Here is a 24,108-nt window from a genome sequence, read left to right as displayed (position 1 = left end):
AGAATTAAGAAAAGGTAAATTCCTACCAATAACTGATATAAAAGTGTTCACCTGAAATGGATTTTTGCATTTCATTTGAAATATAGCTCTGCACAGAATACACATGCCTTAATAGATATAGTCATTAACTCAGTTCTCTTTTAAATCTGCAACATTATTTTTAATACCTTTGTTTTGCTCATGTTAACATAAATCCTGGATTCTGGAAAAAAAATTAACTGAATCACCAATGACCTGTACGACTGATCAAAGTGCATGAACACAACTATGTTAAACTTAGACATCCAGTAGTCATCTGACACCACTGTTTATTCAACTTCCAACTGCATGTGAAATGATGAAAGCTTTTAAAAGGAGAGCTCTCTTACCCTAGCAACTGAAGAGAAAGTTTTGAAACAAAGCAAAAGTTCATTTTGTGATTGTATCTTTCCAACTTTAGAGTTATCTCTCATTAGTAACCTCATATGACCTACTTTTAATTAAATCATATTTTTATGAAGAATTAAATAATTGAACTTTTATTCCAGATCTTCTGTTTAAATGGCATAATTTGCCTTGGGCTAATTCCTTATTTCAAATATCCTTGAGGTTTACAAGATTTTTTTGAGATGTGAAACGAGTCTAGACCCCATTCCATTTTAAATGCATATAGAGATTATCTAGTCTCATACACTAAGCCATTTAGCATTTGATTTCATTTAAGTATGTGATATAACTAAAGCATGTAGATGAAAGATTCATGAAAAAAGGCCTAGAGTTAAATTGTTTTAAAGTATCATCAAATATCCGCCTTTAATCAGCTACACATAGGAATTTTGTTCACAGACATAATACACAAATTACTTGTCAGAACCGTGTTCTACAAAGAAGTGTAATACATTCTGTGTTGAAACAAGTTAAGGTAGTATTGGGATAAAACCAAAGCACACTTCGTTTTCATGTGAATGGAGGAAACGTATACGAAAGGAAACGGGAAGGGAAGCTGATGTTATCGAGCACCTGCTAGTTTTCAGGCACTCTTACATACATTATCATTCCAGTTGGCCTCCTGCATGCTCCTTTAGAGAATCATTAACATTGTTATTAATAAATCCCTGCCGGTTTGGATTCTGGAGCATACCATATATAGAGCTGCCCATGTGACAAGCAGTTCAATTGCAAATCAATACCTATAATTCAGAGCATATTTTCTTGTGACCACAGACTTGGAGCTCATATTTAAACCATTTTTATTTTCCGTGCTTTTGGCATCTCAGTCACTATACCATGTCTCCAGAGGGGTAGTCGCATGGCCTCTCATCATACTAAGATGCCCCCCTTCTCCACTACCATCTAGTCTATATTTAAGTCAGACGTCAAATATGCCTTCCTAATGTATTGCCAGTTTTTGCAGAAAAATAAGAAAAAAAATTTATACAGAAAGTTGAATCAACCCAGCAATTCTCTCCTTACAGATGAAGAAAGCAAAGCGTGTAACAGTAACCATTAGAAGTCATGGTGAGATTCAAATTGTATTAAGGTAATAGGACAAAAGACCTAAAGATAGCCAAATCTTTTCTTCTACTGGGGAAACAAAAAGTCTGCTAACAAAGTTCATTCCACAAAACCTAGAAGATAAAGGAAGCAATTTTTTAATTGAATAAACATATCTGGAATACAATTCACATTGCAGGCAGTCTGTGAAAGATACCATAAAGACCAGACAGAATCTCACACAAATGTATACAGTAAAGAAAGAACAAATAACACTTCTTTTATCTCCTTGAGAGACAAATTGGTGTACCTTTTCTCTTGCATACCTTGTGAGTATACCTTGTAAGAACTCTGAGTTAATTTCGGAAGTATGTGTTTATAGTTTCAAAGGTCAGACGGCTGGAAGCCTTGACTGTAAAATGAAAAGATTGGTCTACTGTGTTTTAAAAGAGACACTGTAAAAGAGGGGAGAGGGAGATTACTGCTTCCCTTCCCTTTATTAAAAACAGAAAATTTCATTTTATACTTATACTTTAACCAGTGAACCATTCATTCCAAGATTCTTGAGGGAGATATATACATAAAAGGTGACAAAATAGAGCTCTCTGAGCAACAGGGAAGTTGGTTCCTAACCCCAAAACACATTGAGTGAGTTAGATTGAGCCACATGGGAGAGTTAGTGAGTAAATCTGAACCATATTTAGGCTATGGTTCTAAATAACTTCAAGTATAAGTCAACTCTAAGACTAGGTGTTTCTCCCAAAGTTCCAAACCTGAGTTTTAGGACCTTTCTGATGCTGGGAAGAATTTATCAGTCCTATTAGGAAAGGAGACAAAAGAGCAGAAAAGAAAGGGTCCTCCAATGCAACTAATATTTTCCAGATCTTCTTAGGTCAAAACAACAGTCTCTGAACCAATCTTCCTTAAGAAAAAGAGTAGATAGAAAATCACAAGGACAGGTGGTTTGGGAGGAATCTAATTAGAATAGTAGAGGTTCCTTTTGTGTGTGTGTGTGTGTGTGTGTGTGTGTGTGTGTGTGTGTGTACTCTGATGAAGCCTATGGACCTTAGAAACATCTTTTTAAATGTACAAAGTAAAATAAATCATGTAGGCTTGAAAGAAAAACCAATAATATTGAAATATAGTTTTCAAAGTACATAAAATCTATAATTGAAAAAACATTTTTGATGTAATAATATATGCACTTCTTAATTAATGCCTTAAATTAGAAGTTCCAGCAGCAAGACTCTAGTACCTACTATAATTTTTAGTAGTGATGAGCATAAACAATATTTTGAGGTATCTGCAACAATTATATATAATATTAAAAAAATATGTGATTTGGCAACAAAGTCCCATTTACTTCTAATGCTAATGTAATTTGTTGCTTACATTTGAAATTAAAGGAAATGCTAAAATTATAAAAAATTAGTTAGGGTCTAATGAAAATATAGATATCTTTCTCTATCCAAATTTATGGAACAAGGGAAAGAAACCCCTGAATTATAAGAAAAGGGGGAAGATGAGAGGATTTCTGCTCCCTTTCACTAGTACTGTTAGCTCTTGTTTCCCCCTGACTTCTAAAGGATAAAGAATCCAGAGAGGGCTTCCCTGGTGGCGCAGTGGTTGAGAGTCCACCTGCCGATGCAGCGGACACGGGTTTGTGCCCCGGTCCGGGAAGGTCCTACATGCCGCAGAGTGGCTGGGCCAGTGGCCATGGCCGCTGAGCCTGCGCGTCTGGAGCCTGTGCTCCGCAATGGGAGAGGCCACAACAGTGAGAGGCCCGCATAGCACAAAAAAAAAAAAAAAAAAAAAAGGCATCCCTGTCTCTCTCAAGGGAAAAGTTTTGGTAGAAACTCCAGGAAAGTTCCTCCTGCCCTTTCTCTAGGTTTTGTATTCCTTCCGGGATTGATGAGGTTAGTTTATCTTCCTAAGGCGTTTATGAAAGCCTCATAATATCGCCTCCAAGAGATGCTGGAGTAGGTCAGGAGAGTTTCTTAATTCATTTCATCTAAGACCACATCGTATGCCAGATGGAACAGACACCTCCTGTTTCATTTCCAGTTTGAATTTTCTTCTCTTTGGTAAGAGAGGCTACTCAGTCAGTAAATAGTGAAGCTGGAATTCAAAACTACACATTTCTGATTCCAAAGCTTTGGGTTTTATATTGCATTTGTTGTGCTACCCTGAGCAAAGGGTTTGAAAAATCTATGAGTTTTACATGCTGTGCATTTAGTCAACAGCAAGATATTAATCTAATGTATATTTTATTCTTCCTAATATTTATGGTGTATATTTATTAGAAGTCCATTATATACACAAACACTACACTAGGCTCCAGAGTTATAAACAGTGTGCAAAAAAGACATGGAAACTTTGACTTAATTGATCATGGAGTCAAGAGATAGAAACAGACCTTAATCAAAGAGCCATACAAATACATATATAATTACAAGTTGTAATCAATGTCCTGAAACTAATTGATGGAATGCTGTATGATGGGGGCTTCTGAGCTAGTCCAGAGACAGGGAAAAAACTTTCCTGAGAAAGCAGCGTTTGTGAGAAGATGAGGTAGGAGTTAAAAAATTGTTACAAGTTTCTTTTTTTCTCTCTAAACTTACTTTATACTAATATGTTAGCTGTCTTAAGTAATTTTTTAATAATAAAAGACAGCTATCACTAACAATCAATGACAGAGAAATAAAGTAAGCAATGAAAAGGGATTGTAGTTTTAAAAATGCACTAATAATTTGATTAAAATCATTTTAAGAACTTGCCTTCTCATACACAGTTTCCTACAAATATTGATTAGTAATTTCTAGGGTCTTGGGAGTGGAGCAGATGGGGAGTGACTGCTAATTACTATAGGAATTCTTTGGGGATGACAAAAATATTCTCAAATTAGATAGTGGGGTTGGTTACACAGCTTTGTGAATATGCTAAAAAGATACTCAATTGTACACTTTGAAAGGGTGAATTTTATGGTATGTAAATTTTATCTCAATCTTGAAAATGAGGTTAAAAATTAGTGATGTAGGTATCATAGATGAACTACCAACACCCATGAGACCATTAGCTTTAGTAGAATTTGTATATGGTAACATGGGAGATCTATCAAAGGAACATATCTATTCATAGACCTTTGTCACAGAATGAACTCTTCTTTTTCAAAGAACGTACTCTGTGATGGAGAACACAGCTCATAGAGCACTGAAGGGTGAAGGTAATGTTTTCCTAGCCAGCAAAAGCAGATGAATGAGTCTAGGCAATTAGTGAGGTGAGGTGACAAGATATAGAAGCTCATATTGTACTAAGTTGACTTACTGAGTCATTAAAATGGTTTATAAACCACTGATTATAACGTTAAGATGGATTTTTTTTTTTAGTGTTAAACAGGAGTGCGGAATTAGAACACAAAATTAATTCACAAGTTATGAAGACTGATTTTTGATCTTTTTCTTTTCAGTGAACAGATGAAACAATAGAAAACTCTATTTATTATAATTAATATTATTATCCTTAGCAATATTTTTTATTATTATCCTTAGCAATATTTTTATTATTATTTTTAGCAATATTATTATTGCTTATTATCCTTAACAATATTTTTTATTATCCTTAGCAATATTATCCTTAGTTTTATTATCCTTAGCAATATTTTTTATTACCCTTAGCAATATTATTCTTAGTTTTCCAGATACATAATTTGAATGTGTCAAAGTGCAGAGGAAAATGAAGAGTAAAATAAATGTGACTTAGAGTAATAGTTTATAATTTAAAGTAATATTTATTACCATTATGATAAAATAGCCTTATGGGAGGTTTATTATCTAAGGCAGATATACAAAATGAAGTTTGTTTACTTATATAGGAAACATGAAGAGGCACATGAAATGAATGGCTGAATAGTTAGGTATTTTTGCTAAGATGAAGGTTTTGAACAAAGAGAAAAAAGCAATAGTAATTTTAATCTTAAAGTCTATACTGAGAATAACAGCTGTCTGCATTATAAATTCATATCACAGAGGGTTATCATAAGTCCTTCTCTTAAAAAAAAAGACCTCCATGAGAGATACAGCTTTCAGACACATTCTATACCAGGATTTATGATTTGGGATATTCAATTGGGCTATATCAGAGCATAGGTAATTTACTAGAAGTGGACCAGCACTTTTGTAAAGTACAGCAGTTCTTTCAACCTGAAGGAGTCACAGGCGACATCTAGTAAATCATCTATTTAATATACCATATTGCTCTTTTGTGACCTGCAAGAATTCATCACTTTTGAAAATACCTAACTTGCTTGCAGAGAAAAATTTATACATTATATAATAATTTTCATTATAGAGCATATTTGATAATAAATTATACATTCCACAAGTGAAAAGAGAGATTTGAAGTTGTGAGTAGCTTAAGGCTGCAGTGTATATAATATAAAGTCTCTGGACATTTAAGAAGGACCTCTTCAATGTACAATGTAAATGATTTGAGATTCTTCTGTTCTTCCTACCTTCAGTGGGAAGGTATCTCAGTTCTTCTTCAGTCCTCTTCCTCCATCCCACACACATAATCAAACCATAGGTGGGAAGTCCTTTTTATTGCACTAGGAGCCTTAACATTTAATTTCAGTCTCATCCGCTGATTTTCCTAGAGATAACCACATCTGTCTGTTGTATCACCACATCGTAGTTCAAGAGTAACACAAGTATACACAGTATAGTTCCAGCATGGGCATATTTTATTTGTACAAATCAAACCATACAAATTCATCCAAAAGAGGATTTAAAAAAAAAAAAACCAGGAAAAGAGGGAACAAGGAAAATAATACAAAATTAAACTGCGTGGGTGATTTCGCTCCCTCAGTGAGGGTATGCTACAGACTGATAAAATGTTAGCAAGGATTTGCTACTGTGAAATGGTAGGTATGAGTTTGCCATTCCCTCAGTGGAACTCAGTGTCCATGTGACTGGCTCTCAGATTGTAAAAATCTTATGATTAAATATATTTCCAATGTTTAAAGATACATATCTTACACATAATAGTGTCTCTAAATATAAAGCAACAGTGATTCCTGGTAATCAGAGAAACAGCAAAGATTTCAATCCCAGAAAGAAAAAAAAAACATAGGCTTACATGGATTTATTGGGAGGGTATATCTTTTTTTTTCCCCATTTTAAACAGGAAGTTTATTTAAACAGAAAGATGCTTGACTTGAAGGGAAAACTATCTAGGATTTATTTATTTTAGAGTAATTTATCCCTACTTAATGACAAATAAGTGAAAAACATTAAAATTCTCCAATCAGGGAAAGTATGCAAGCATTTTTATGTTCTTTTTCTTTAAAAAAAAAAAAAAAACAGTGAGAGCAAAATAACTTACTGGAATATAAAGATAAGAACTGAATGAGCATGCCACTAATGGAGAAAAGGGGGTATTTTCACAGAACCAGTATTTTTCTCCATCCCAACTCCATTTGATGTCGATCAAAACATACCATTGGCCATTTAGTTTAAAAAAATGCAATATGCTTGTACACATATATCAGTTACTTTAGGTACAATAGAGGAATGGGGGTGGGGAAAATCAAAGAGTGGAGAAAACTATACTGGAGTGGTCAGGATGTGGTGGAACCTAATTGTGGTTTTCTAATTTAGAATGTCTTCTTGGTCTAGAGGAACAGAATTCTGGAGTAAAGTAGCAGGTTCACTTTTTAGTAGACACCTCCTGTCTGCTGCCAGAACACATCAATTGTATCTTCATCCTCCATTTCCAACCATGAAAAATTCTTTCTAAAAACTGGTAATTTTGAATATAAAACAACCTCAGGCACCTCTGCAGATGTGTCTGCTTCACTGATTGCTGCCCATCAAATCAGAATCTGATCTGCCTCATTGACAAACCCTGTGTTCACAGTAGGCTTTCGTTAGTTTACTAAGTGGCATATGCCTCTTACTCTTAAACTGCACCACAGAACCATCCTGCCCCTCCACCTTCAAATTAATATGATCGTTGTTCTCAGTCTTGACTCCTTCCTTGGGCTTTTCGTTGGCCATGGCGAGCACCGGAGTCTCTTCAGCTGCCACTTCACAAAAGAGGTACCAGGTCCGCACGGAACGAGCACACAAGCAGCACCAGGAGCGGCAGAAGCAGGAGAGGGTATATCTTGATTGTCTTGGATTCAAGTCAATTTATGGGGTAATTTCAACCAAGTGAAATGTTTGTGTTATGTGCTGACTGTGGAACACCATTTTATAGTATCATGGTCTTGGCAAGCATAGTTTATTTAATCATCCAACAGACCTTTATGGAGAATATACTGTGTATCAGAACTGTTCTAGGAAGAGAAAAGAAACATTATAAGACTTATTATGTGTTAGAAAAATCACTAGCCATGGTAAGGACTTGTGGGGATGAGTGGAACTGGGGGTCTGTTGAAAGAGCCCGTATGGAAACTGTTGGGAGTCTGGTTTGCAGCAGTTACAGTGGCAGAGGAGAGAGAGAGGCTAAAAAGCTACAGGAGAGTACGAGCAACAAATCAGTGATATATTGAACTCTAAGAGTCAGGGGAAAAGTGTCAAGAATAACAGCATTTTGCCTGAAAAAGAAAAAATATGTGTGTGTGTGTGTGTGTGTGTGTGTGTGTGAATCACTTTGTCTACATCTGAAACTAACACAACACTGTAAATTCACTATACCTCAATAAAAAATTGTTTCTAAAAACAATAATGGCATTTTATATTAGGCTAAGTTTGACATTTTAAGTGTTTAAAATAGTTAGGTTTGGGGCTTCCCTGGTGGCGCAGTGGTTGACAGTCCGCCTGCCGATGCAGGGGACACGGGTTCGTGCCCTGGTCCGGGGGGATCCCACGTGCCGCGGAGCGGCTGGGCCCGTGAGCCATGGCCACTGAGCCTGCTTGTCCGGAGCCTGTGCTCCGCAACGGGAGAGGCCACAACAGTGAGAGGCCTGCGTACCGCAAAAAAAAAAAAAAAAAACTTAGGTTTTATATGTATACATAAAACACAATTCTTTAGTGCTATGAAATCATAATTACAGCAAACAATATAAATGTTAGAATTATTGTCAAAGCGATAGCACATTTTAGAATTAGCAGTTTGGCATTTCGAAAAGTATGTTCTGAGGAACATTGGTCCTGTGAGATGAAAGAGAGCCTCCATGATCAAATAAGTTTGTAAGAACAAGTATGACATTCCCCAAACCTTACTAAAGTCTCAGTTAAGTCTCATAGCATAGAACCTTATTTATTTTACCCATGTATTTCCTAAACTTACTTAATCACAGAACCATTCCTTCTCATAATATATGTGTTCTACAAAAATGCTATTAAAATAGAGATTTAAGAGTAGTTATACGTATCACATAAGTTATAATCAAGAACAGGTGAGTTCTTTGCATTACAATGGATATAGGCTGTTTAGAAAAACATAGCCATTTTGACAAAAGGCCCACAGGTATAGTCAAATGGCAAAAATAAGCATAGAATTAAAAGTTCTGTCTTGCTTTTATCTTCTACTGATTGTTAATAGAGCCAGAAAGATAACGGCTGACCTTTTCTGTACTAGCCAATAAAATGAAATTAAAACAGGAAGAAAGAATACAGAAAGCTTCTAGGAACCAACATTACAAGAATTAGTAAAGCTGGCCTGGCTTAGTCATTATTCCATTTAGATTTTTATAAACATAAAACAGATTACAGTATATCTGTACCTCACAGCATAGTGAATTTTCTCTTATTTACATACTACATAAAATATTGTCAGTCACCACAATATTCAACATAATTGACTATAAATTAGGCCATGCTGTAAGCACTGACCAGAAAAAATGTAAAATTATTGCTACCAGTACAAATAACAAAAACTAACATAATATTAGTTACCATAAAGAGCTGTGATTATACTGCAACCTTGTATATATTCATTAGTGGTTAAAAAGCTTCATATTTTTTTCATATTTATAAATGAGATTTTTAACAAGAGCTGTCCCAAGAGTCCATTATGCAAAATAAAATATTCAAAACATATTGAGGCTATCAGATGCATAGTAATGTAGAATGGCAGAATGTTCATGACTAAGTCACAAAGTTGAACTTGAGTTAGAACCTCTCATTTCTATTCATTCTTTCAAAATATAAAAATAAGAGCTTTTGTCACGTACATTCAAAGTATTGTCATTTTGGAGCACCTTAAGATCAGAAAGAAAATTAACATAAAACATGCTGCTTATTCTTGAGTGATTCTCTCATCAGTACTATTATCAGTTGAATAAAGTTATCAGTGCTGAAATAAGAATACACCTGACTAATCTCATACAATAATGAGTGATGAGAGCAGTGCTTCTTTGGTTATTATCGTCATTGTCAACTTGTTGTTCTAAGGAGTTCTAATTTTACTATGTTTAATTCTAACTATTTATTACCATTTTATAGAACATTAAAAGGAAAAAAGGTAGAACATTCATTAGCCACCCAACTCAGTACAACTTACTGTTTGCTTTGTATGTGTGTGTTTTAAATATATTGCTGTATCTTTAAACTTTGGCCAGAAATCCATCAAACGTTTTGAACTTTTCGAACTGTCATGACTCTTCTCAAGCCACCTAACACACCATTGCATTCAGCTCTCTTTAAAAGGAAACTCAGGCATTAACTCCAATAAATTCCCAGCATAAAACCTAAACCTATGTATTTTCAGTCTTCTTCAGCTCTTTTTCTCAAGTCACAGAGGACTGTCATTAATGCTTTCTAAACTTAATCACTCCAGTTTAGTTTTTGATCTTTCCCAAGCCTCTAAGTCAGTGCTCCAGATTTTCCCTCTTTAATGACTCTGTCCTTCCTGTTAAACAAAACAACAATAACAAAAACTCATTCAGCTTTGCATTTTCCCCCAACTACTCCCTACATTCTCCTTCTGTTTACGGTTAAGATTCTGATTACTTTTGTATCTCTTTATAAACCACTGATTCTTCATCCAACTACAACCTAGCTACCCCTCTCTACTCTAGTTCAAGGGTTAGCAACTTTTTCTGTACAGAGCCAGGTGATATTTTGGGCTTTGCTGACCACATATGTCTCTGGGATGTATTCTGATTTATTTATTTTTGTTTGTTTTAAACTCTTTAAAAATGTGAAGACTTCCTTTGGTACAGACTGGATTTGGTTTGCTGGCTGTAATTTGCAGAAAGCGGCTCTGGTTAAAACTACTGTATCAATAATACCAAAAAGTTCCTTTCTGGTGTTTGAAGGGACTCCTCCCTACACACATTCAAGGCGAATTAAGTGATAAGCTGAAGGAAGGCAGACCATCAGCTTTAATATTGATAAAGCTGCTGAGCAGTAACAATGGGCTTCCTGTGCAGTTGCAGGTCTCTCCCAACAACCATGGCCACCCCCTCAACAGGTTCACCCTTAAATAGGCTATAGAGGAGACCAGCAAGCTGCTTTACAGGCAGGATGGCTCCCAACCAGAAGTAAAGTTTCTGTCCTGGGCTCACCCATCATTCCATCTCCATGGGGTAAGGGGTGGAGCCAGCAGGCCAGCAAGCCTAGGCAAAACCCCGCCTGGAGGAGACCAGAGGCATAGAGAAGTAGCTCCCTGCTACCTAATACTCTAGACCGCCAGCCCCCCTCAAATTCCTTTTTCATTTATTACCACTTTGCAACACGATGGTTTTGAACACTTTCTTTTAATTGAAACTTTCCTCCCCATTGGCTCCCAAGAGACTAAATTCTTTGTAGCCACCCTCTCACTAATTCTACCTTGGCATTCTCTGACCTCCTCTTTGGCCATCTTTTCTCATTCTACATACTTTTCTGGGAGATCTCATTCATTTAAATAATATCAACTATCACCTTTTGCTTTTGATACCTATAACTCCTTTAGTAGCCCAAATCTTTCTCTGTGTTCCAGAACTACAAATCCCAAAGCATCCGCCTATCTTGTGAAAAACAGAACAACTATCTACAAATTTTCCAGAAACATTTGTTTCACCCTCATCTTTTTTAGGAACGTAGCACATTTGGGGCTGAGGTAGCAATAATGTCTCTCTCTATGCACCATCAGCAACTCTTCTGATTTAAATGTAAACCATAAGCAGATAGAGATTGGTGAGAGAATATTTTACTTAGATGAGTGGATGAATGTGTTTGTACAGCCATCCCTGTGCTGTGTATAGAAGTACCTCAGTTGGTGGTAGCATAATCAAGGTTGATTTTGTGTAGAGTTTCAAAGCCTCGTGGTGAGTAAAACAATTTCCCACTGCATGTGTAATTTCTCATCATTATAAAAGAGATGATTATCTTTATACTTTTATCATAAATGAAAGCAGGCCACCATTATTACCTTTAGAGATAGATAGCACCATTGCAACATTATTATATTACTTTGTTTCTGAGAAGAGTAAATCTGAATACTCAAAAAGAAGCTTTCTGTTGCATGTGCACAATTTTTGACTTTTAAAATATTTGACAGTGGGGACGTTGTTAAAAGATGGAAATAAATGATATTCCTTAAAATCCAGTAGCCATAATTTTTATAGCATGAAAATAGTCATAGTATGAATTTTTAAATGTTTTTCTAAAAATAATATTTTTTAAACATTTTTTTTATTTCCAGCACCTTGTGGAAGTCGTTCTACAGGTTCAGAAGGCACTGTTCTATCACCAAACTATCCAAAAAATTACAGTGTGGGACATAATTGTGTTTATTCTATAGCAGTTCCCAAGGAGTTTGGTAAGTAAGATACATCTCATCATATAGAGTATCATTCCAGACATGCTTTATTTTCACTATATGCTATCAAAATGTTAGTTGTTTTTTAATGAAAATATTTACTATTCATAAAGTACTTTACAATTTTTTTTAGATAGTAGCTTTGTAATAATAAAATTTTAAGGTTATTTTACTCATTTTGAATTTATAGTCAAGTGCACAGGTGAACAACAATATAAAAATGAAAACAGGATTGTTTTTAATTTTTAAAAATAAGTACATCCAGTAACCTTGCAAGTGCCTTCATATTGGAATTTCATAAAATGGGAAATTACCAGAGCATAAAGCAAAGTCTGCTCTGCAAAATATGCATAAAATCAAATATAGAACTTTATAATAATGACAATAATATGTACAAAACAATCATATCAGTTTTATACTTTATTAACACATTTCCAGAAAGAAAAGATTTTGGTTTTAGGCACCTAGTTTCTGGGACAGCAAGGAATATAAAAAGACAGCAAAGGACATTTCAGCTCATCTTGTCAACCTGACAATCTGTTCTGCATTGGCACTGAGAAGACAATGTGTCCTTTGCTGCCTTCACATCTCCTTGATCACAAGTCTTAGAAGTCACTTACCTGGCTTCTAAAGGTTTTGGATCTGAAATCCAGCTGGATCTAACCCAGATTTAGCTCTCTTTATGGATGGATAGGCAAAGGAAATTTAGTGAGCAGTAAACTGTTGGAGAGAGGCTGAATGTTTAGACTTCTAGAATTTAGATTTACAGCATCATGTTACATGGTAAAGGATTTGCTGTGAAATGAGTGTCTGAGTCAGGATGACAAGTGTTATAGCAGAAGGACCTAGATTTGATCATATCAAGATTGTTGGATCACATATTGACTTAATGTTTCTGCTGATTATAAAATAAGCTGATGCTTCCAGTCCAATTTCTTATAATGAGATATTACCTATATATGCTCTATATACCCTCCTTTTCTCTGTTCTGAAACAAGTCCAAGATCCTCAACTTACTTAAAAGAACATTGTCATCAGAAGGGAAGTACTAAACCTTTTATTTTAACCTTAAAATAGAATTGATGATGTTAGCATTAGCAAGGTGTCTGTTTCTTTTCTCCAAACTATTTCTTCTTCTTAGCATGTGATCGGTTAAATCAGAGTTGAGTTCTTTAATTGTGAAGAGAACAACAGTTTAGAAGGAAAAACGTCATCCACTTAATCATGTTTATTTTATTTTATTTTGTTGCCTTTTGTGCCCAAGAGAGTCCTTCCCTTGCTAGAGGGGTTTATAGGCCCCAGCTGCCAAAAATATTACATGGTTGATGACAGAATCCTAGCAATGCTAGTCCAGGAGACTGCATGGCTATCTGAGTCCTCTTTGGAAACCATTAATTTGTTCTTTTATACTTGTTCTTGGGATGTCATGCAATCAAAGGAATGAAAAGGAAGAAAATCAGACATTTCCTTTTCTGACGCATAAACATTTGGTCACCTGGAGGTATTTTACAGTATCCTATGCATGTATGCATGTATGTTCAAAAAGAGAAGAAAAAAGTACTGATTAAAATAAAATTAAATTAATAGATTCCTAATGAATGGAATCTTTATTTTAGCAGAGTTAATATAAGTTAAATTTAATTATCTTAATATGAAATAATGCAACTAATAATTGGTGGTTTTTAACACTAATTTTTTTTTAAACAAGTCCTTTTGGATTATCTGTGGGTAAAATCAAATGCACTTTGATTTATTAGTAAGGAAACTAATTTTGTTTTTATAAATGTTGCATCATTCTTTACTTCAAACTACTCAGAGTCAAACAGACTGAATTCTAGTTTCAACTTGTCACACCTTAGCTATATATCTTTGGACAAGTTACATAATCTTTTTTGAGACTCAGTTTCTTTATTTGTAAAGCAGGGATCATTATGTCTATGGAGCAGAGCTGTTGTTAGTAGTAAACGAGAAAAAAATATATATGTATATATGATATCTTACATAGTTCATACTATTGGGTTTAAGAATGCTAGCTTTGGAGTCAGATTTCTGGATTCAGAACACAACTCAATTTACTCTTTTTCACTGGAGTAATTACATCATCTGCCTGAGTCTTACTTTTCTTATCTCTGAAATAGAAGCGGTAAATGTCTATTTCTTAGGGTTATTTTATAATTAAATAAAAAATATGCAAGTGATTGGTATAATAACATAGTAAGTCATACACACACGAGTGCACATACAGACACACTTTTTTTTTTTTTTGGCGGTAGGCGGGCCTCTCACTGTTGTGGCCTCTCCCGTTGCGGAGCACAGGCTCCTGACGCACAGGCTCAGCGGCCATGGCTCACGGGCCCAGCCGCTCGGCGGCATGTGGGATCTTCCCAGACCGGGGCGCGAATCCTCATCCCCTGCATCGGCAGGCGGACTGTCAACCACTGCGCCACCACGGAAGCCCAGACACACTTTTTTTATGTTCACATTCATAGGCACTCTCATCGCCCCCAAAACATGACCTGGATTACTGGATTGCCCTAGGGTCTTAAGAGTAGCCTGGCTAAAAATAAAACATTTCTATTATGTAATTAAAGCATGAAAACAAATACTTTGTGCTTTATATCTCCAGTGACTATCCAACCACCTATTGATCACTTAAAATTTTCTGGGAGCAGAGTAGAGGAATTAAAAACTACTGATCATCATAGATTTCTTCCTGTCCCTACCTTTACCTCTTTAATGTGAGATAATCAAGCAACAGTTACTGGATCTCTGCAGATCAAATTTCTATTTTTCTTCTTCTTCCTCTCATTCTCTCTTTGCCATAATTTCTCTCTGTTGCCACTATGAGTTCTGTTTTATGACTTTTTGGTATCACTTCATAGCATATCATACTTCTCACTTTTTCCCTTTTCTTGTCATTTATCCCAAATTATAATCATTTCTTCTTCCATATCTTTTTTTTTTAACATCTTTATTGGGGTATAATTGCTTTACACTGGTGTGTTAGTTTCTGCTTTATAACAAAGTGAATCAATCATACATAATAAACATATGTTCCCATATGTCTTCCCTCTTGCGTCTCCCTCCCTCCCACCCTCCCTATCCCACCCCTCCAGGCTGTCACAAAGCACCGAGCCAATATCCCTGTGCCATGTGGCTGCTTCCCACTAGCTATCTACCTTACTACGTTTGTTAGTGTGTATATGTCCATGACTCTCTCTCGCCCTGTCACAGCTTACCCTTCCCCCTCCCCATAACCTCAAGTCCGTTCTTTCCATATCTTTTATATGCTGACACTCTTAGAGTTTAATTCTTAAAATCATTTAGCATAAGATCTGTCAATACACTCAGTTCGTATATTGGGATAGCAGTTTTTTACAAGGGTTAAGGTTCTAAAGTCATTATGTAAGGAGAAAATCATATAGAATCAACATTAACCATGAAATACCTTAAATCAACCATAGAAGATCACCTACATGGTTTTTTTAAAGCCATATTATTTCAATAATTCTAACAGGACATTTTTCCTCCAGTGTTAGAAAGATAACACTGTAATTTGCAGTGTGAGCTAGTGAGCTAGTTTGGTTTCTTACAGGTCACTTAATACCAAATTACTTTCATCTATTTATTTTTGCCCAGCGTAGATTTGAATTCATATCAATTAAATGTGCACATAACGTGACTCTACTAGTTGATTTAATGAATACTATTTTGTCGGTGAATTCCTATCTTTCAGTTTTTCTAGATAAGAGAATCATGAATTCATAACGCTTTCATCAGCATCATTGGATTTCATTTCAACTTCAGATATTAGGGTTACTTTGGTAATACTCATTCTGAAGGATTCAAGTTGTTTTAAATACTTAGAAAAATAACAATTATGGATCAGTTATTGATATTTTGCTGTCTTTCTTCTAACAGTTAAACTATTTCACTTGGATTTTTTTGGTTTACAAATACCCCACTTGGGACTTCCCTGGCAGTCCAGTGGTTAAGACTTCGCATTTCCACTGCAGGGGTCACGGGTTTGATCCCTGGTTGAGGAACTAAGATCCCATGTGCCACACGGTGTGGCCAAAAACAAAAAATGCCCTACTTTATCTATTAATAAAATAAGTTTTAATTTTCCTTCATCTTTCAATTTTAAATTATAAGTTGTTTCCCCTGATGGTTTGGTTACTAAAGTTCTTCATACATTAATTTTAAGTGCCAAAAACATGGCAGACAATTTTATTATTTTGAACTTGGTATAGGTAAGATGCTTTAGAATATAAGAAAACTGTTGACATTGTTAGATGGAAAATATTTTTATTAATATTGTGTATTTATACCTATAGTGTAGGGGCCAAAATCATATTGCAGGGAGGGGGTGGTTAGTAAAATTGGGGAAAATGTTGTGAACTTCTATTTCAATAATCTTGGCTGAGATAAAACAGAAAGAGTTAGGGTGATAGCTAAAGTAGCATACTAGTCAGAGGCTAATGTTTGTTTTTGACTGTTTTCTCTTGGGGTAGAAGATAATGGAGTTTTTACTTTAAAGCTCAAGAGAACAATAGTAGTGGGGGGGCAAAATTGAAGATTTTAGATGGACCAATTGGTAAAGCAAGATCCTTGAAGCAATGTAAGGAGATGGGATTTTAAAAACCTGGAGGTCCTCTTAAAACTATAATTCAGGAGAAATGATTCCTAATTGGTATCGTACCTGAATTAGTTTCACATGGATATCGCCTTGTGAAATTATCATCACTTTCTGATCTCCCTCCCCTTTTCCCCTTCTATCACCTGCTCTTTACATTACGGGGAGTATCTGTAAAAGAAATATATTAGTGTCCTAGGGCTGCCATAACAAAGTACCACAAATTTAGTGCCTTAAAACAACAGAGATTTTTTCTCTCACAGCTCTGGAGGCTAGACCCCTGAAATCAAGGTATCAGTAGCATGACACTCCCTCTGCAGACCCTACGGAAGAGTTCTTCCTTGCTTAAGTAAGTCCTTTCTTACTGTGTAGAATGTAAACTAACATTCAGATTTCTTGGAGAATTCCAACATGTTAAGCACCTTGAGGAAATCCAAGGATAGTCTGTGGTGACTTAACTTTGTGTTTAGCCTTCCAGATAGTCTCACCTCCTAAAAGACCCATTATGAATGCATATTTGTTAAGATACAAAACTTACTCTTTCCCAAGATTAGCTTTCACAGTGGAATCTTGGAAGTGTGCATGAAAACCACTTCAGGTTTTCCTTCTTAGATTTCCCAGTTAAGATGCCCTCTCTCACATCTTTTGTTCTTGGTGTAGACTCTTGGTTGGATAGGTTTCAATGTCATGAATCCCTAAATCACAGAGTTATTGTCAGTCTAGTCTACTCTGTACAAGGGACATAGAGTTACTAAAACCTTTTGTGTATTGCTGTGGGAGAGGATTTTTGTTTTGTTTATCTTTAAATTAGCTGTCATCATCTTAAACTTTTCTCCTAATTCCACATATTTTATATTTGTTATTTGCAACCATTTTCTATCCTATCTCCCACTGTAGTATTTTTCCTCCAGTCAATCTAGAAGCACCTTTCCCTGTGACATTGCCTACAATATAGGGTTATAGCTGTTTTTTTTACATTAATTTCAAACTTTATTGTAATATTATATTAAAACTGATCATGATCTGTTAACAACCATCTCATTAATTCTTATTATAGTCATTAAGTTTAGTACTTCCTTTCCATCTTATAGACTTAAGAAATCACTTAATGATTGTAAAATGCAATTTATTTTTACAATATATCTTCCACATTTCTGTGTGAAACTGTTATTCTCTGAAAAGTAGTCTTTAAAAATTTAGGTCGCCTTAGTATTTAGAAGGAAAAAGCAAAATGGATTGAAACTAAGATGCACACACACTATATATAAATGTATATATGTGTGTATATATATGTATATATGGACTTTTTAAGGTGCACCAATATAGTTATGACCTGCATATGGAAGGTTAACTGACTAGTCTCATCTTTTATGTTAAAACTGATAGCCGTTCTTTTGCTCTGTGTATATTCTCCTTTAAAACTCAGGCATATATTTGACCACTTGCCTTTTTTTAAACTTTTATTGGCATATAGTTGATTTACAATGTTGTGATAGTTTCAGGTGTACAGCAAAGTGATTCAGTTATACATATATATATTCATTCTTTTTCAGATTCTTTTCCCATATAGGTTATTACAGAATATTGTGTAGAGTTCCCTGTGATATACAGTAGGTCCTTGTTGGCTATCTATTTTATATGAGTAGTGTGTATATGTTAATCCCAAGCTCCTAATTTTTCTCTCCCCCATGTTTCCCCTTTGGTAACCATAACTTTGTTTTCAAAATCTGTGAGTCTGTTTCCGTTTTGTAAATAAATTCATTTATATCATTTTTAAAATTAGATGCCACATATGAGTGATATCATATGTTATTTGTCTTTCTCTGTTTGATTTACTTCACTTAGAATGATAATCTCTAGGTCCATCCATGTTGCTGCAAATGGCATTATTTCATTCTTTTTTCATTGCTGAGTAATATTCTGTTGTATATATGTACCAAATCTTTATCCATTCCTCCGTCGATGGACATTTAGGTTGCTTCCGTGTCCTGGCTATTGTAAATAGTGCTGCAATGAACATTAGGGAGCATGTATCTTTTTGTATTATGGTTTTCTCCAGATATATGCCCAGGAGTGGGATTGCTGGATCATATGGTAGCTCTATTTTTAGATTTTTAAGGAACCTCCATACTGTTCTCCATAGTGGCTGTACCAATTTACTTTCCCACCAACAGTGTAGAAGGGCTCCCTTTTCCCCACACCTTCTCCAGCATTTATTGTTTGCAGAGTTTTTTGATGATGGCCATTCTGACCGGTATGAGGTGATACCTCATTGTAGTTCTGATTTGCATTTCTCTAATAATTAGTGATGTTGAGCATCTTTTCATATGCTTTTTGGCCATCTGTATGTCTTTTTTTTGGAGAAATGTCCTTTTAGATGTTATGCCCATTTTTTGATTGGGTTGTCCGTTTTTTTGACATAGACCTGCATGATCTGTTTGTATATTTTGGAGATTAATCCCTTGTTGTTGACCATTTGCCTTCTGATCTTATATTTAGGTGTTTTCAAATGAGCTATTTTATTCAGCATTGTTTACATAGTTTATGTTTTTATTACCTGTCTTTATACTTAATTCAGTAATTTATTGTCATTAATTTTCCCCATATTTTAGTGACAAATTGTTTTGAGATTCTTTTTATATTCTCATTAAGTCACTAAATCATTTTATTGGCATTCTGTTTTTTCCTGGTGTGAAGTTTTCAGTATTGAATGAACTCTTACAGTCATTCAAGGCTATTTATATTTTATATTTAAAGTGTATGACACTTTATTTTTTAACAGTGCAATTGCATCAAATTCAATGATTAGTCTTTTCTAAATATTGAATTTACTTATCTAACAATGACAAATAATGTTCACAAAATGTGTGTTTATTCGATATTTATATTTGCTCTTTATCATCACTTGTTAGATACAGAGCAATTGAAAAGAAAATTGATGATTGTGTTTTTGTCACAATCTTAAAATTGATTGTGTTTTACTCTTTTACTCTTAAAATTGATGATTGTGTTAATGTCAATATGCAGAAGTGACTCTGTTAATTGTGTGCCTGTAAGAAAGGAAACTCTTATTTTTTTGAGCCTAACATTTTAGGGTTAGGAAAATGTAATTATCATATATATTTATAATTATATTATTTAATTATTTGGTTACTATTTCTATAATTAGATTTGAAGCCATGTTTGGTGACAGATAGAACAGGATCCCCCATTTAGATTTGGTTCAGATGTCAAGACTCATGATACCACACGAGACCAAGAGGGTACAAAAGGATGTATTACTCATATAATGAGGCTTTCTGAGAAGAGCAGGGAAGTAACCAAGACTGGATCCAAGCAGATACAAAATTGCTTAAGGGAGCAAAGAAAACTGACTGGCTTTGGGTTTTATAGGGGTGGTGTTGGAGTGAAAGCCCCCACATGATGGTCAGGGCTTGTGAGGTTTGAACTTCCCAAAGGCTGTAAAGGAGAATGCACACAGGCTTTCTTGTCAGCTTGCCCCAGATATCAGGCAAAAGGGGAACTGGGGGATGGAGGAGAGCTTGAAACTTGTTAGCAGTTAAAGATCAAAGATGATCGCCTTCATCACAATTCACTGTTAGAGTCTGACTGAGTGAAATGTGCCACATTTGAACTTGTTTAAAGCCACAATGGCACTGTGTGAGACCTGCATCCATTTACAAAAGGAGATGAAAATTCATTGACTACCTTGTTCCAGAGCTCAGCAATATGGTGAGAAGTGAAATGAGTGCCTTGATCACTATCAATAACGATTAGAACTCTGTAAATGACATGGACTGTCTTGGTGAGGCCTTGTATTGTGGCTTTATTTTTTAATTTTTTTTAAAACTCTTTATAGGAGTATAATTGCTTTAAAATGGTGTGTTAGTTTCTGCATTATAACAAAATGAATCACCTATACATATATCCCCATATCTCCTGAGTCTTGCATCTTCCTCCCACCCTCTATATCGCACCCCACTAGGTGGTCAAAAAGCACCGAGCTGATCTCCCTGTGCTATGTGTCTGCTTCCCACTAGCTATTGGTTTTACATTTGGTAGTGTATATATGTCCATGCCACTCTCTCACTTGGTCCCAGCTTACCCTTCCCCCTTACTGTGTCCTCAAGTCCATTCTCTAGTAGGTCTACGTGTTTATTCCCTTCTTGCCCCTAGGTTCTTAATGACCTTTTTTTTTTTAGATTCCATATATATGCATTAGCATACGGTATTTGTTTTTCTCTTTCTGACTTGCTTCACTCTGTATGAAAGACTCTAGGTCCATCCACCTCACTACAAATAACTCAATTTTGTTTCTTTTTATGGCTGAGTAATATTCCATTGTATATATGTGCCACATCTTCTTTATCCATTCATCTGTCGATGGACACTTAGGTTGATTCCGTGTCCTGGCTATTGTAAATAGTGCTGCAATGAACATTGTGGTACATGACCCTTTTTGAATTATGGTTTTCTCAGGGTATATGCCCAGTAGTGGGATTGCTGGGTCATATGGTAGTTCTATTTTTAGTTTTGTAAGGAACCTCCATGTTGTTCTCCATAGTAGCTGTATCAATTTACATTCCCACCAACAGTGCAAGAGGGTTCCCTTCTTTCCACACCCTCTCCAGCATTTATTGTTTGTAGATTTTTTGATGTTGGCCATTCTGAACAGTGTGAGGTGATATCTCATTGTAGTTTTGATTTGCATTTCTCTAATGATTAATGATGTTGAGCATTCTTTCATGTGTTTGTTGGCAATCTGTATATCTTCTTTGGAGAAATGTCTATTTAGGTCTTCTGCCCATTTTTGGATTGGGTTGTTTGTTTTTTTGATATTGAGCTGCATGAGTTGCCTGTATGTTTTGGACATTAATCCTTTGTCAGTTGCTTCATTTGCAAATATTTTCTCCCATTCTGAGGGTTCTCTTTTCGTCTTGTTTATTGTTTCCTTTGCTGTGCAAAAACTTTTAAGTTTCATTAGGTCCCATTTGTTTATTTTTGTTTTTATTTCCATTTCTCTAGGAGGTGGGTCAAAAAGGATCTTGCTGTGATTTATGTCATAGAGTGTTCTGCCTATGTTTTACTCTAAGAGTTTGATAGTGTCTGGCCTTATATTAGGTCCTTAATCCATTTTGAGTTTATTTTTCTGTATTCTTTTACAAGTAGCTGTCCAGTTTTCCCAGCACCACTTATTGAAGATGCTGTCTTTTCTCCATTGTATATTCTTGCCTCCTTTATCAAAAATAAGGTGATGATATGTGCATGGGTTTATATCTGGGCTTTCTATCCTGTTCCATTGATCTATCTTTCTGTTTTTGTGCCAGTGCCATACTGTCTTGATTATTGTAGCTTGTGGTGTAGTCTGAAGTCAGGGAGCCTGATTCCTCCAGTTCCGTTTTTCCTTCTCAAGATTGCTTTGGCTATTCGGGGTCTTTTGTGTTTCCATACAAATTGTGAAAATTTTTGTTCTAGCTCTGTGGAAAATGGCACTGGTAGTTTGGTAGGGATTGCATTGAATCTGTACACTGCTTTGGGTAGTATAGTCATTTTCATGATGTTGATTCTTCCAATCCAAGAACATGGTATATCTCTCCAGCTGTTTGTATCATCTTTAATTTCTTTCACCAGTGTCTTACAGTTTTCTGCATACAGGTCTTTTGCCTCCTTAGGTAGGTTTATTACTAGGTATCTTACTCTTTTTGTTGCAATGGTAAATTGGAGTGTTTCCTTAATTTCTCTTTCAGATTTTCCATCACTAGTGTATAGGAATGCACTGGTTGCTCCAGTGACTCCAAGAGGCATGAGAGGAGGTTGCTAAAGCCTTTACAGTGTAGGAGTCTCTGGGGGCAGCACCAGCTGTACTAAAATTTGTAAATATTCTAGAGGATTTTTGTAAGAGGCTCCATTCAAGGTAGGCCAGTTTACTAGTAACAGGATAAATGGGCTTAATTAAAATTATAAATGAAAACTATGTTGCCCTCAAAATCCAAAAATTACTAAAAGATTTTGAGCTTGTTTTAACATTGTGGTGCCGTGAGGGTCGATAGTTGTTTCTTAATGGTGTCAAGGATGGAGTGGCTTTTGACTGATCAGTTAATTTCTCAGGATTTAACTGAGGTGATAGGGCATTCTGTCATGTGTAGGGAAATGAAACCTCCCCCATTTTGTAAGTTCTTTTGTATATGTTTGTCTTGAATGATCGTGGCAAATGAATCTCCTTGAAGGAAGATGTGGTGTCACCTGTGCCCATGGAGAAAGTTGGATGCAGTTACCATCTTGCCTACCAAGACAGTGTGCAGGGGCTAGGCTGTTGAAAACCTCATGGGTAGCCAGGTAGAGTTGTCCCTTCAAAGTAGAAAGCAAAAAGCATATCCATCAAAGTTGAAGGCAAACTGTAGCTGAGAGGCTTTTGAAATTGGCATTTAACAGGTGATATGAGCCAAATCAATAGTAGCACAATGTTACCAGCTAGTGATTAGATAGGGCCAGTAATTTCAATAGTATTGATAACGGGGCCCTTAATGGGTGCAACAACAGAATTAAGGTTGCAGTAAACTACTGTGAGGTACCATTCATTTTTCCCAGGTTTAAGAACAGCCAAATTGGCTATTTAATGAAGAAGTAGTGGAGATAAATATCCCTTCTCTAAATGTCTTTTACAATGGGCTTCAATCTTTGAAGACCCTGTTTTTTGTTTTTTTCTGGTATGCGGGCCTCTCACTGTTGTGGCCTCTCCCGTTGCGGAGCACAGGCTCCAGACACGCAGGCTCAGCGGCCATGGCTCATGGGCCCAGCCGCTCCGCGGCATGTGGGATCTTCCCGGACCGGGGCACAAACCCGTGTCCCCTGCATAGGCAGGCGGACTCTCAACCACTGCGCCACCAGGGAAGCCCTGAAGACCCTGTTTTAATATACAGTGAACCATATTAACTATTTTAATTGTGACGAAAAGTCCAAGGGATCTCAATTTGTTAGCCTGTTATAAATGCCAAAGATATAGTTTAATTTATTATGTTTTTGGTTAGAGCTTCTTCCATGACCACTATGGGATATTTAGGCAGTGCAATAGTTCTGATGATTAAAATGAAGCATACTTATTTGTTCACTACTTTATATTTCACAACTCCTCTAGATTATAGGGTGTGCCCTCCTTATTTAAATTCAGTGGGATCCCCAGGAATAACTATAACTTGAGCCTCTGTTTTGATTAAAGCCATGAGGGTTTGTCAGTTGGTGCATTTCAGTAA

At 35.8% G+C, this 24,108-nt stretch overlaps 1 protein-coding gene and 1 pseudogene across 1 annotated transcript in view; one reads left to right on the top strand and one right to left on the bottom strand.

Moving 5' to 3' along the window:
* CSMD3 (CUB and Sushi multiple domains 3) overlaps window positions 1-24,108 on the top strand; it is a 1,064,314-nt gene that overhangs the window by 808,489 nt on the left and 231,717 nt on the right. Inside the window, exon 32 of the mRNA XM_004265377.3 lies at window positions 12,106-12,222. Within this exon, the coding sequence (XP_004265425.1) occupies window positions 12,106-12,222 (117 nt within the window). The remainder of the gene's footprint in view (window positions 1-12,105; window positions 12,223-24,108) is intronic.
* LOC101288627 (small ubiquitin-related modifier 2-like) lies at window positions 7,169-7,620 on the bottom strand (annotated as a pseudogene).

The sequence above is a fragment of the Orcinus orca genome, chromosome 17, assembly GCF_937001465.1.
Source record: "Orcinus orca chromosome 17, mOrcOrc1.1, whole genome shotgun sequence".
Taxonomy (NCBI): Eukaryota; Metazoa; Chordata; class Mammalia; order Artiodactyla; family Delphinidae; genus Orcinus; species Orcinus orca.
This window is presented reverse-complemented; position numbering and strand designations above follow the sequence as displayed.